At 38.9% G+C, this 13,513-nt stretch overlaps 1 protein-coding gene across 2 annotated transcripts; it reads right to left on the reverse strand.

Moving 5' to 3' along the window:
• Nucleotides 1-2,451: 2,451 nt before the first annotated feature.
• LOC133279400 (programmed cell death 1 ligand 1-like) lies at nt 2,452-12,596 on the reverse strand. Of its 2 annotated transcripts, XM_061473070.1 has the most exons (8): nt 12,410-12,596; nt 10,250-10,318; nt 9,220-9,573; nt 8,408-8,689; nt 7,056-7,166; nt 5,232-5,282; nt 4,112-4,177; nt 2,452-3,067 (listed from the first exon to the last, which is right to left on the reverse strand). In XM_061473070.1, the coding sequence occupies exons 2-8, from the start codon at nt 10,302-10,304 to the stop codon at nt 3,045-3,047; spliced, it is 942 nt and encodes a 313-aa protein (XP_061329054.1). In that variant the 5' UTR covers nt 10,305-10,318; nt 12,410-12,596; the 3' UTR covers nt 2,452-3,044. The 2 variants fall into 2 exon arrangements, with proteins under 2 accessions (XP_061329054.1, XP_061329056.1); XM_061473072.1 differs by lacking the exons at nt 7,056-7,166; nt 12,410-12,596.
• Between the last annotated feature and the right edge of the window lie 917 nt (nt 12,597-13,513).

Consider the following 13,513-nt stretch of genomic DNA (forward strand, 5'->3'; position numbering starts at 1 on the left):
AGCACAGCTTGTAGGCTGACCTTTTCAGGCTTTATGTCACAAAACAACTGTCTCAAAAGGAAATCACCAAGTTACTCAGAAATTTTTGGGCAGTTCCAGTTTCATTTTGATGTTTCATGCTGAATGTACTCTTGAGTTCAGGCTCTGCATTCCTGAGAATGTGCATCCAAACAAGTTTATTCAAAGCATTCTGTAAAACTTACATGCTCTGAATTCAGCTGTCAGAAGTCAATGGTTTGGATGACTAAACACTTGAAGGGGAGAGAAAAGCCCATAGGGCCAGAGTTGAGCTTGATATATGATTTACAATTAAAATCCTAACACTTTCAGTAAAAGCAAAGGGGAGAACATGGCAGGAAATCTATGGTTCTATGATCAGTGCTCTTTTTGTAAGGACATGAAAGTGGGGAAATTGAATCTTCCTAAGATGCTTCTTCCTGACTGATCCTTATGCCTACTTTTTCTCTTAACTCCATCTTCACCCTTCAACTGCCACCAGCCCTCAAAGGCCTTGCCTACTTTGTGGCCTTCCACGCTAAGACAAATAGCCTATTTAGGGAAGAGTATTTATGCAAACCCACCTTGCAATTAATGACATTTTTTAAAGGATTTGTTGATGGTGAAATAAAGAAAAAGGCAGAAAAATGTGTAAGTCATGCAGAGCCCATAGGCATTTTTAAGTGGGAAAGGCAGTAGATAACCCACTACCAGAGACACTGTAAAAGATGGATGTCCCAGATGGAGTCATGGTGATTCCCAGCAAATGTCTTTGCACAATACCCGTGTCCTACCAAGGGGGACTCTCCACCTGCATAAAGTCCTGAGGGAAGCCTTGTTTTGTTGATTGCTATGTTCTTCTCTTCTGATTAGCTCTTTTTTCACCTGACCCCATCCACAACTTCCTCACCTGTTTGCAGAGGAATCTCTGCCTCCCCTGCACCTAGGGGGAGTTAGTTTCCCTGCATGTAGACTTTTGGAAAGAAAATGAAGAGTGTTCCTGGATCACATCCCACCTGAGAGAAAAGGTACCCCAAAGCTACTTCACAGTCACCATCACCATCTTCTAATCATTCTGAGCCAGCTCTGGCTACAGCAAGTTTTCTTTATATGCTTCTATTTTGTGGCAGGGAGGCAGAAAGCTCAGTGCAATCACTCAAGAGTCAGTGATCTGCTTTGGGCATCTCATGAACCCTGACAGGTACCTGTGTGGGACAATCCCCTAGATGGCAGGACCGGAGAAATATGTAGAAGGAAACAGGGAACTGGGGAGAAGGTGCTGCAAAACCAGAAGTCCCACATCTGCAAAAGCAGCAATTCCACTGTTGACATCTCTGCCATTTTGCTGGTTAGCCCATGCTTGGATGATGCACCATTAGTACATGTCCATCAAGAACACTGAAGTTACTTTTTTGGCCGAAAGGGAAAAGTATCCTGCATGCTGCTCCATGAAAAGCCCTGCAGGTCAATAGCAATGATTCTGTACTTCTTATTATTCTTCAATGTAATTTTATTTAGTAATAGAATTCATGTCTACAAAATTAAATGCCACATCACAAAATAGGCCACCAGACTGGTTTACAGCTACAGTTTTCAAACAAGTGAGTCCTGAACTCAAATACCAAGAAGCCAATTTAGATTGTGCACATGAACCAGACTTTTCAGAGTACTTTCTGGCATCTAACAGTGCTTGGCCATTAAGAAGCAAAATGCACCCTGCTGAAGCAGTCTGTGCTAGTTTCCTGCTGGATTTCATTTTCTAGATACCCAGAAACACTGAAGTAGCATATAAAAATTGTTAACTGAAGGAAATAATCTTATTAGAAATCTGGTGGTAACTACATTTTTTTATGTTAAGGTAGAAAGGATTTCCTTTTACCTAGTTCTCATTATCTAAACATGTCATATTTTCAGTTAGGTGTGTATTCCCCCTCTGTTGTAAGTGGAAAGTAATTGTGCAAAACAACTCATGGCACTAGAGGAAGAGCATGTGAGCCTGTCAGCCTGTATTCATAAAAATGAAGGCTGGAGATATAGCTTATTCTAAAAGCCTAATTTGTAAAATTAGATTAGACAAATTTTGGTTTGCATATCAGAGAAATATGAAGTAGAGCTTTTGATATCATGTTATCCATCACACATCCCGCTTGTCTAAAGAAGTAGCAAAATTCCAAGCTTCCTATCAACTACTCAGGAATCCAAGCACTGGCATTTTGGATGGTAAGGTTCAGATACGGAATTTAAAAAAAAATATTTACATTGCTTTATTTCATTACCTTACTCATCTGATATACAGCACTGTCACAGGAACTTACCTTTTCTCCTGCTGGGAAAATATAAATGTAACAGTTCCCACTGTCCAGTGGAGCTTGTTGAAGACATCAGCTCTCATTCCATGGAACTAAGCATGCACTAGTAACATTGGCTTGCAAAGGCTGATAATAACTAAAAGGAGCAGACTTTTCACTTTTACTTTAATATGCAAATAGCTGTTGCAGTCTCAAAGAGGAAGTAGAAAATGAAGAGGTTGTCTGGAAGGGGAATTGTGTGATGATATGAAACTATGTTTGTGTATTGCTGAGAGTCAGTGGTTTTTTCACAAATGGCCCTTATATTTCCAAAGCCATTCTTGCACTCCAGGAATAAATAAAAATTGGCCATCTCCTTCAGTGGCACTCAGACTGTGGCCTCAAAAAGCATGTTGGGAAGCAGGGGTAAGGGGGAGGGAGGGGGGAACAAAACAAAACAAACCAAAAAAACCCAGAAGATGCCCTATTCAAGAAGTAAATATGAAATTCATTATGATCATAAAGTGCTTTATCTTAGAGATATTTTTTACTAAAAGTGCATAAATTTAAGAAAGCAGAAACTCCAAGGACTTTTCATATTATAACAATTGCAGTTTTTTCTGAGTTAAAACATGAAAGAATATTGCCATTACAGAATAAAACAAAAAAAAAAATGAATATCCCCCTTAATAGACAGGACACAGGACATCTGAGCTGTCAAACTTTCACCAGAGAGGAAAAGATCTTCCCCTACTTTCTTTAGGTCTTCTCAATTTGTATATCTGTAAAAGGAAGAATTCTATGAAAAATAGCAAACTACATGCTATTGGATTTACAAATTACAATAGTAAATGAAATCACAGAACATTTCGTGGTGTTGGGACGATTTCCTGGAGTTTGGAAGTACTAAAAAATTTTCTTTCATTGTCAAAATTAAAGATCTAAAATTAAATTAATTAAAAGGTCAAATAGAAAAAGTATATGATCATGGTAGTAAACAAAGTGCTAGTTCAAACACACTGGTGGGAAATGCTCTCGAGGAAATTGAGTGAAATTGCTGTGTCTTAGGTCCCCTGTTGTTTTAAAATCTTCAAGTTTTCCAGATACATTCAGGGCTCTATCTGTCTGTTGGTATCCATAGCAGCATATCCTTGGGCCCTAAGTCTTTGACTTGGAGATCTATACCTGCGGGACCAGCAGGCTTACCTTTGTGTATGTTTACTACAGTAAAACGTAGCAGGGAAGGATTCAGGATGTAATTAATGTAAGTGCTTTAGAAGTCAGCAAGAACATGAAAGAAAAACCTCAATAACTTCACCCTTAGTATACCCTTAATAACTTCACCATACTGTGATTCCATACCACAGTATGTTTAAGAGATTTCACAGATTTGGTCATTTATCTCGCTCATGCTTTGCTAAGACAGAATCTCATGGCTTGAGACTTGCGTAAGTGGCCATGATGGGTTAAGTTCTCCCTCCCTATTGCTGTCAGTGCTGCTTCAGTTATGCTGGCACAACTGTTTCTGTATCAAAAGTGTGAGCTAGAGAAAAGACTAATTTGGATTGTTATGTATCTCCACATCACATTTTCCTTCACATAGCTTTTCTTTTTAAAATTAGTTATCTGATATAAGTCCTGGTATACAATGAATTAGGATAGTGATTTTGTACAAAAGAGAATAAGAGGCTGTAATTCTCTTGAAGGCTCTATCTGTTGAAACAAGGGACTAAACAAAATAGCCATGAATCAAGGCTCTGATGACCATGGATGATTTATGCTGTGTGCAATTTACTATTATTTTCCCCTTTATTATTTATACTTACATTTCAGCTCTTTGCCTTCAAAAGAAGCATCTCTGTAGTCATGTGTATCTGTATCTTTTGACAGCTCTTTAAACAAAGACATACATATGGATAACAGTCAGCGTAGCTTAAAGTTTTTGTGTAGTAATAAATCTTAGTTAACAGCTGCTATCTCAGGCCATCCAGGAACTATGTGACTTAAATACAGATCAGGAGAAGAGACTAACACTAGATGTTGTGTCCATTTGGGGCAAGTATACTTAAGAGAGGTTTTCTTAGGAAAACCCCCAACTGCCAGTATGAGCTAAGTTTCACACAGCAGTTTAATTTGAAGTGGTCTCCCAATAAAACTATAAAACAAATTTAAAACAAACAAACAAAACAAACAACCAGCCCCCCAAAATAACAACCAACCAAACGACATCCCCCCAAAATAACCCAACAAAATAACCCCAACCAGGCAAGAGCCATCATTAGAGAAGCCTGAATGATTTTGTTCTCTTCTCTCCCCCTGTAAATATTAACTCTCTGCACCCTTTCCTCTATTTCTCACTGTCATGGTGGTAGTGGCCATTCACTGAGCTTTGCTTTTAGCAAGTAGCATCAGTACCTCAACATGAGGAAACGTAAACTGTTAAGGAAGCTAAAGCTTCTTCCTGTGTTTCAACATAACCAAATGCACTGTCCTCAGTGTTGTGACAAACACCCCCCAAATGTATACCATGATACATAGTGTGAAAACATAGGATGATGCCACTGTGGCTCAAACTGCAGCATAGAATCTGCACACCAGGATGTGCTGCCATCCTGCAGTACATATTCCAGGTAGCATGTCCCATACTATCACAGACAAAACACAGCACACCACTCTGTCCTTTTCTTGTGCACATCAGAACTGCATCTACTCCTGGAACAAGTATGCTTTTATCTCACTTTTTCCTTTCAAGAGGTTAACATAGTAGTGAAAAGCCATTCTTCAACTGTAACTTCTTGTTGAATTTATAGTTACAAATTGAAAGTAGAAAGCAAAGTGAAAGTTGAATGTAAATTGCATTTGGTTGACACCATTTACACAGTCAATTCTCAAGCAATTATTTCCACAAGAATCACAGTCAGTTGGGTTTATGCCTTATGAACATACCTGCTGTTGCTGAATTAGCCACAGGTGTTCTGTGGTCCTTATTTACTCTAGCTGAAAGAAAATAAGAATTATCAAAATGAAAACAAAATACTTATTTTCGATCTAATGGGGGTTTAACCACACTGGTGGGAAGGGCACATTTAGCTTAGTATAATCACTGGTTCTCAAAAGACTCAATTTTCTCAAAGACTAACATATATTCTTCAGTGCCCCCAGCTTATCAGTTTCCTTTCCAATTTCCTTTCCTTGTTCCTAAGTCAGAACTCCATTGATACACTAACATCACTGGAAAATATTTGTTCAAATGGTTTCCCATGGTATATATTCACCCAGAATTTGAATGGATTGGGCAACAGGAAACAAGAATGGGATCACCTTCTCAGTGCTTTCTGAGTGAGGAAAAAGCCTGTTTTTCAGGGAGGTACTGTTCCTAAAAAGTCACTTGTCCAGTCATATAGGACAGCCTGTGTTTTAAAATAAAAACCTGTTACTACTACTTTAGCTTCTGAATCAACTAGCCATTTGACATGCACAGATATATAACATAACCATGATAATCATATACATCATGACATGTATATACATACTCATGTCTGTATACACGCTAACAATAAATATTACTCAAGCAATGTAGGAAACTTCTGACCCTCACTGAAATCCCCAGTGGGAATCTTCTGAGAAGTCAACAATTTTGCTGTCCTATCTTCCACTTTCATGTTCTGCTCCTATTCCTATCATGATCTTAGGACAAGTATATTCTTATACATGCAGGGTTATCTACAGGCCTTCTGCAGCCTGCTAATACCACCTGCAAGCCTATTAAACTTACAAGCATTTTGCACAGGACACATTTCCATAGCACCAAGAGAGGAGATGAGTTTGAACAAACAAAACCAAAAAAAACCAAAACCAACCCACACACAAAAAAACACTCTAGTGCCCTGTCTGCTCCATCAAAAGGAGCGTGACCAACAGGTGGAAGAAGGTGAGTCTTCTCTACTCTGCTCTCGTGGGACCCCACCTGCAGTGCTGTGTACAGTTTTGGGGTCCCTAACACAAGAGGAATGTGGACCTGCTAAAGTGAGGCCAGAGGAGGCCATGAAGATGATCGGAGGGCTGGAGCATCTCTCCTATGGAGACAGGATGAGAGAGCTGGGCTTGTTCAGCCTGGAGAAGAAAAGGCTCCAGGGAGACATTTGAGCAGCCTTCCAGTACCTAAAGGAGGCCTAAAGAAATATGGAGAGAGCATGTAGTGGAGGGGAGATTTAGATTAGACATTAGGAAAACATTCTTCACTATTAGGGCAGTGAGACACTGGCACAGGTTGCCCAGAGAAGTTGAGGATGCCTCATTCCTGGAAGTGTTCAAGGTGAGGTTGGACGGGGCTTGGAGCAACCTAGTCTAGTGGAAGGTGTCCCTGCCTATGGCAGGGCAGTTGGAACTAGATGATCTCTAAGGTCCCTTCCAACCCAAACCATTCTATGATTGTGTGAAACTTCCATTTCCAGCATGTGCATAAGCTATACTTTGATGTTTGAATAGACTAGACACTGATCTTATTATTCTACATTGTTACTCATAACAAAAATTAATAGAGATGCATGGGTAAGTGGTTTGTGAGGAGGTGACAACCTCGTCCACTCTGCTAATTTAACAAAGTATTTAACAAAGGAAGATAAAGAAATAAACAATGTGGTAAAAAAAAAGTCTAGTGTTTTCAGGATGAAGACCTAAGGAAGACTTGTATTATCTCATCCCACCTTTGCAAGGATGAATTAACAGATTTATGATAGCTGAGGGACACTAAATGAATAATTTTAATACCTTTTCTTATGCAGAGCATAAATAGAGGCACTGATCCAGAGAAGGCAGTCACAATGAGAAATGCCCCAACAAACCGTCTGCTCTCAGGCCACAGAACAGCATCAGCTGAATCTTTGAGAAAAACAAGTGGGGGAATATATTACATACTTCCATAAACTTCTCCCTTTTCCTTTTATTTTCACCATATTATTTTTACTATAAGCAGTCTGGACACGATAACAACACTTTACATTGTGTCTAAGGTGAGATGTGACAGTACACTTGATCATATTTCATCCCAGTCAAGATAAAAACAGTCAGAACATATTAATATTAACCTTTGTTTCCTGCATTCTATGTGATAGTGCCTTTGATTCCCATTAAGAATCCTGTATGTCACCAAGGTACAAAATGTTATATCCAGCTTAGTTTCCTGTCAGTACTGCAGGAAGGAGCTGACTGAGAAAGAGAACAGAGAGTCTCTTTCATGTGGTAAAGCTCTTAATGCAAAGGGTAAGTGGTCTCCTTGAATCCCAGAGGCATTTCTTGTTAAAACCAAACTTGCCTGTTCACCATTTATTGAAAGGGTGACGGCTTTCTCACTGTCAGCTGCCAGTTTCCACCCCTTGCCAGTCCCAGAAAGTGTGCCAGCAGAAGCATCTTTAAAACTTCATGTGAACAGGACCAGGGAAATGAATTTACCAAGTTACAGTCTGATAAAAAGAAACACTGTTTTTCAGTTGGATTGGGTTTCCTGCCTGGTTGCAAGCCTGTGCAAGCAGATCAGGGTAGACTGAAGATACTAAAAGACTAACCAAAAGCAAAAGTAGTAGGGGTGGTACCCAGTTAAAAAGTCTAGAGAGAAATTCTATTGGTCATCTCCATTCATGCATCTTCCTTCAATCCAGACTTTATGAGGGGGAAAAAAAAAAGAAAGAAAAGTCTATGTACAGTTTGTGAAATGTAAGTATGCTTGAAACAAAGGTTGTGGTTGCAGGAAAAGACCATACTGTTCAAATTAATTTGAGTTATCAGCAAAACAGAACGTTCTTGGAAGGAGTGTTTAATTTATATGGGAGGGTTTCAAGGCTCTAAGCTATATGCTTTTCAAATAATAGACCTTTTTTAACACTCAGACTCAATTTTCACAAAACTGTAGATCACGCAAAATTCCTCTCCCTGAACTCTTTCCACACATGCATGATTAGTGTGTTACTATAGTGTAAGTGTACACTAGTAGCAAAACTTAATAACATAGGTATTTCTTTTTAGCATTTGAAAATTAGGTAGGACAGAGAAACTAGTCATGGCTGATTTAACTGGGACAAAATGATATGAAGTGTATTACCACAAATGAAATCTAGAAATGTTACCTGTTATGTGTAAAATGGCAGATGTATTTTCTTGCAGCTCTTTATTCCAGAATATACAGTAAAAAATCTCATCAGTTCTACTTTCGATGGTAAGGGTGCTTGTCACACGATACAGCTGGTCACTTCCAGTTTCATAACTCGTGTTTGCCTTGTCAGTCAAATCTTCGTATTCTCTGTTTTGCCATATCACTTCAGCTTGTGGGTGTCCTTCTGACTGGCATGTCAACTTCCATTCGTTGTCTCCTGTGCTCACCACTCTTTGAGTTATAGTCCTATAGGGAGCTAAACAAATGGAAGACAATGATTACTAGTAGGAAGCTAGAAGAACAGCATGTGTTAGAAAGACACCTTTTCACCTTTTCTTTATCCTCAGCCCCTGGGTCAAGTTTCTGTACATCAGCTTGGATTTTGTAAATAATACCCAACAGGAAAAGCAAATATCACTACTATGTGTCTCCATAGTAACTGGAGGTACAGGATGTATTACAATTTTAACACTGTTTAGAAAATTGTATCAGCTTTCTGGTCTTTGTCCTGTCTAAATGGTTTTGCAACACCATTCCTCTTATGTCATTACGGAAAACAAAGGACAAAACATGGATTCAACCTAGACAGAAACACAAGCTATACAGAATATGGATTCAACCTAGATAAACCTACAAAGTTATACAGCTGCACAAGGGCTATGAGGTGGCTCCTGTCTCTGACAAAGTTTCTTTAAATGCTAAGCCAGACTTGGCTTACTTCAGGGATTCTTCTGAAATATTTTAACCATATCAGTAGCATTGAACCTCCTGCAGTAGCACACTCACCCTTTACTTTCAGATTGATTGTCTTGTAGTCAGCTCCCCCGTAGCCAATAACGCACTGGTAAAACCCTGCATCTCTGAGCTTCACATCAGTGATCTGAAGGAGAGACTGTCCCAGTTTCAGATTCTCTTTCAACAATCTTATTCTTCCCTTAAAGTCACTGTGCTGACTTCTGAAGTCTTCCTCTCCTTTGAGAAGTACGTAAACCTGCTTCTTTAACTCATCTTTCTTTTCCCAGCTGACACTTAAATCTCTAAACTTTAACTTCCCATTCACTGGAAATGTGCATTCCATGGTCACATTGTTCCCATGTTCCACAATGTAGAGTGACTGGGGAGCTTCAACTGTGAATAAAGCTTAAAAACAAAATTTGGAACAAAACGTATTTTTTCAGTTACAGGCCTAATCTTCAAAGTCATGTCTTTCTATACACATGGACATTTTAAGGACCAAAAGTATCTGCCCTGTTCAGAAAAGTTAAACATTTTTGCATGCACTTGCCCCAAGACTGGTACAGCCTATAAATAGGCTATTTATACCTGCAGACACCTGCTTTGCATGCAAAGCAATGAGATCCTGTACTAAAAGTAGGTGACAGTGCCTGCACAGCCCCTCAGCTGTTGTCTTCAGGACACTGTAACAGCCAGTTGCTAGGGCCTCCGATGGGAATGTTCTGGTCATATAAATGTCAACTGTTTTTACACATAATGTTAAAGAACACATGACAATTTTCAGGTTTGAGAGTGCCAATAAAACCTTTGTGTAACGCAAATGGTACCCTGCCAGAAATAGTGTCTATGCGAAGTACCAACAGGAATTTCAACCAGGCCCTGTACCAAAGCACATGTATTAAGCACACATACTTAGTTTAATGTAAAAGCATGCTAAGACCTTCTTATTTTAAACATTAAGAAAAAAATAAATAAATGCTGGTGCCTGAAGGAAAACTGAGGAATTAAAATTTCTGTGCTTATACATAAAAAAGAAACATACTTAAAGAGTTCTACAGCTTCTTATGGCTCAACCTCTTACCATTTAGGAAATGCCAGTAGAATAAAAATATATACAAAAGCATAAGCTTTTCCATGATGTAGGTAGAACCTAAAATGATAAAATAATAGACAAATATAAGTATCTGCTCATTTTGTAGCTTGCACTGCAAAACACACTTTTCAGTCATTCCACACAAGGAGCTGGACAAAAGGCACCGAATTCCAGATGAAAATATGACTAAATTGCACCTTTAACTACAGCAGATTACCAGGCAGAAAGTTTCCTGTGTGGGTACATGCAGGAAGAACAACTAATTTTATGCACTTGGTTGTGACAAAATACATGCACCTGTCAGTAAGTAAGTACTCACAAATGTCCAGTCATTCCCCTAAACTAGCAGGGAGTATTGCTCCTGCTAGGAGGAGAATGGAGGAGTTTTCTGCATGCATTCAATGGAAGAAATACAACTTAATTCTTCCCCGTCTGTTTGCCTCAGTTTAATATGTCAATACATTTCATAACTCCTGGTCTCCTAGTACTTATCACAGGGCTCATGAAGTCATGTGTTGTGAACAGAATTCATGTGGTAATGAGTATTTACACAATACTTAATACATTAATACTTAATGAGTATTTACACAATAATGCCTTTGTAAAACAGTGACAAAGTCAGCCTAGAAACAAAATCTGTTTTCTTGAATTCCTGCTGCTTTACCTCTGAATATGTAAATTATTTCAGTTTTCTGTCAGAAGTTTTTCCCCTCTTTATTGACACATTATTTTATACTCCTACACAATACTTTAACACTGTAAAACACTGACTCATGTCAATTCATACAGTTAACCTTCACAGGCCCGCCCACTGCACTTGCTAAGTGTGTATTTAAAGTCACAACAATACTAGTATCAAACACTGCCATCATTTTTCAATTTACTGTCAAGAAAAATTCAAACTTGCTGTAATGAAAGTCTTCCGTGACAGGCACCCGTAGAACTTTATCTACATGAAGTCCTCATCTTGGGTACCCAAACAACCACAACAATAAGGAAACATTGCCTTCAACTGTTTTCTAGTCATAGTTTCAGCATTGCATATGAAATTAGGCAACTGTAATAACAGTTATACTTCCTAACTGTTAAAATTCTATCTGGACTGTGACTCTTACCATTTTTTGTACAACATTTTCTCTTTCTTTCTCTGATTGTCAACTTCAAGATTATAATAAAGTAACAATATGGTCCTGAATCATAAGACATATGTACCTTTGTACTGTTGTGGCTTAAGGGAATTGGACTCCGCATAAGAATTTGATTCAAGCTACTTTTACCCTCAGATTGCTGCTGCCTGATCCCAGTAGGTTTGCAGAAGGCAATACAAAGAGCTAAGAAAGGGAGTAAACCTAATACAGGTTTTTATGCAGGCATGAGCAATTAAAAAAAGGTGTTCTGCTAATAGGGACAGAAAAATGCAAATAAGATCCTCACAATGAAAGATTTGTTTCATTGATAAATAAATCACAGGCTTCTTAATATGGTTAGCTACCCAATTCACCCCTTAGTCACAAGTGGTGTTTTTAAAAGCACTAGCAAGCTGCTACCTAATCCTGTGGTTACCTGAGGGTTTCCAGAGATACGCACACGAGAGTGCCTCCATCATGATTCCAGTCTGAGTAACAAGCAGTCCACAGCACCAACCAAGCACCAAAGTAAAACTTCTCAAACAAAGCAGAGGCATACTTATCTCACAAATCTGTTCTCATCATCCTTACCTAGAAGCAAGCCTGCAGAAGAGCAAGTCACTGAAACTAATGGGTATAGGTGCATACTTCCCTGTGCTCCCCACGAAAGAAAGATCAGACTTGTAGCATGCTGAGGCCCAAAATACTAGTTTTTTTGAAGTAGAAGCTGTAGCTGAGAGACTGCTCAGAGCAAATAGCCTGTGCACTACAATCACAGGAAGATACCCACACCCATGCATGCAACCCCTACACTTTTTTTGTCAGGAAATCTGAATGTCGGTATGAACTCCAAGAGAGGTTCTGATTAACTCCTGGAAGATACATGACAACAAGTAAGGTTTTAATGTTCTAAGACCCATGCTTGTATCCTACAATTGCTGAACTGTAATTTGCGTGCTTTCTTCCACTGTAGAGAAAAACATGCCTTACTACACACAAAAGAAGCATGGCTATTACTTACAAAATTTCTCAAGACTGAGAAAATCGGCTGCTGTACTCAATTTTTCACTTTCAGAGAGAAAAATAGTAGGTCCAGGTCAAATCCAGATGTGCATGAAGAAACCTGCTGCAATAACCATTACAGACCCTTCTGTTTCACCCTGAGCAGAAGGATTCCTTGTCTGGATTGGTTGAAGCAGGTCAAGATGTAGATGCCAATCAAAAACCTTTTCCAAAGCTGCAATCGTCTCATCGTTTTTTATATCGATCCTACCTCAACATCCCTTCTCTTCTGCCAGCTTCTGACATCTATGGCAAACACAGTTCTAGAAAAGCAAAAAGATATTCACTGGGAAAAAATATTTTTCAGTATCGCTGCTGTATGTTTACCTCACAATAAAATGAAGAAGGTAGGAAAACAAGAACTATTTGCCCCAAAACTTCTTGTGACAGAACTTAAATGTTGATATAACTCCACCCACTTCTTTAGGACACTTCCCCATTACTGGAAAATTCCCCATGACGGAAAATTCTTTATTGCTAATAGTGGTTTGCTTTAACCAGAGACAGAAATGTTGGGAAAATCAGTATATAAAATGTCACAGGCATTTTAAGAAACATGTCATCTGATCAAAGATACATGTGAGCAACAGTCCTTGGAACACCAGTAGCAAGAAGTCACCCATCTACACAAACTCAGGTTCCCTGCAGCATTAATCTAAGCCAGTGACAAACAGGTGCTAACAATGACTAAAAATATCTACACAATTGACTCACATCTGCAAAGGCCATAAGTAGGAATAATGGCAAGAGTATTACCCACCCTTCTACAGTAAGAATGACATTATCTCCTCAAGATTTTATCACAACGAAAGCCCCTTGCCCTGCTGCTGCGTAGTGTGAGCGCAGTTGTTAAGCCTATGCATTAGCTTACCAAAAATAAAGAGCACTCTCTTTTTCTTGATTCTAGAAGCCATTCCAGAATACAGGAAAAAAAAAAACCAACCACACCCAAATATTAGAAGTCAAAGGATATACTTACATTAACTTCAGGACCGCAGTGGCATAACCTAGTCAACAGCACAAAATACAACTTTAAACATACGTTTCAGTGTAAGTTCACCTA

The sequence above is a fragment of the Pezoporus flaviventris genome, unplaced genomic scaffold (genome assembly GCF_033815535.1).
Source record: "Pezoporus flaviventris isolate CSIRO_AGI_PZ_B2104156 unplaced genomic scaffold, CSIRO_AGI_Pfla_v1 ptg000076l, whole genome shotgun sequence".
In the NCBI taxonomy this organism is placed as follows: Eukaryota; Metazoa; Chordata; class Aves; order Psittaciformes; family Psittacidae; genus Pezoporus; species Pezoporus flaviventris.

Excerpts from the sequence above, each read along its gene's own strand:
- LOC133279400 (XM_061473070.1), bottom strand. The coding sequence starts at position 10,304 with ATGGAAAAGCTTATGCTTTTGTATATATTTTTATTCTACTGGCATTTC. Across the intron at positions 9,574-10,249 it reads CTACTGGCATTTCCTAAATG|CTTTATTCACAGTTGAAGCT; the intron begins GTAAGAGGTTGA and ends TTTGTTTTTAAG. Across the intron at positions 4,178-5,231 it reads GGCTAATTCAGCAACAGCAG|AGCTGTCAAAAGATACAGAT; the intron begins GTATGTTCATAA and ends CTTTGTTTAAAG.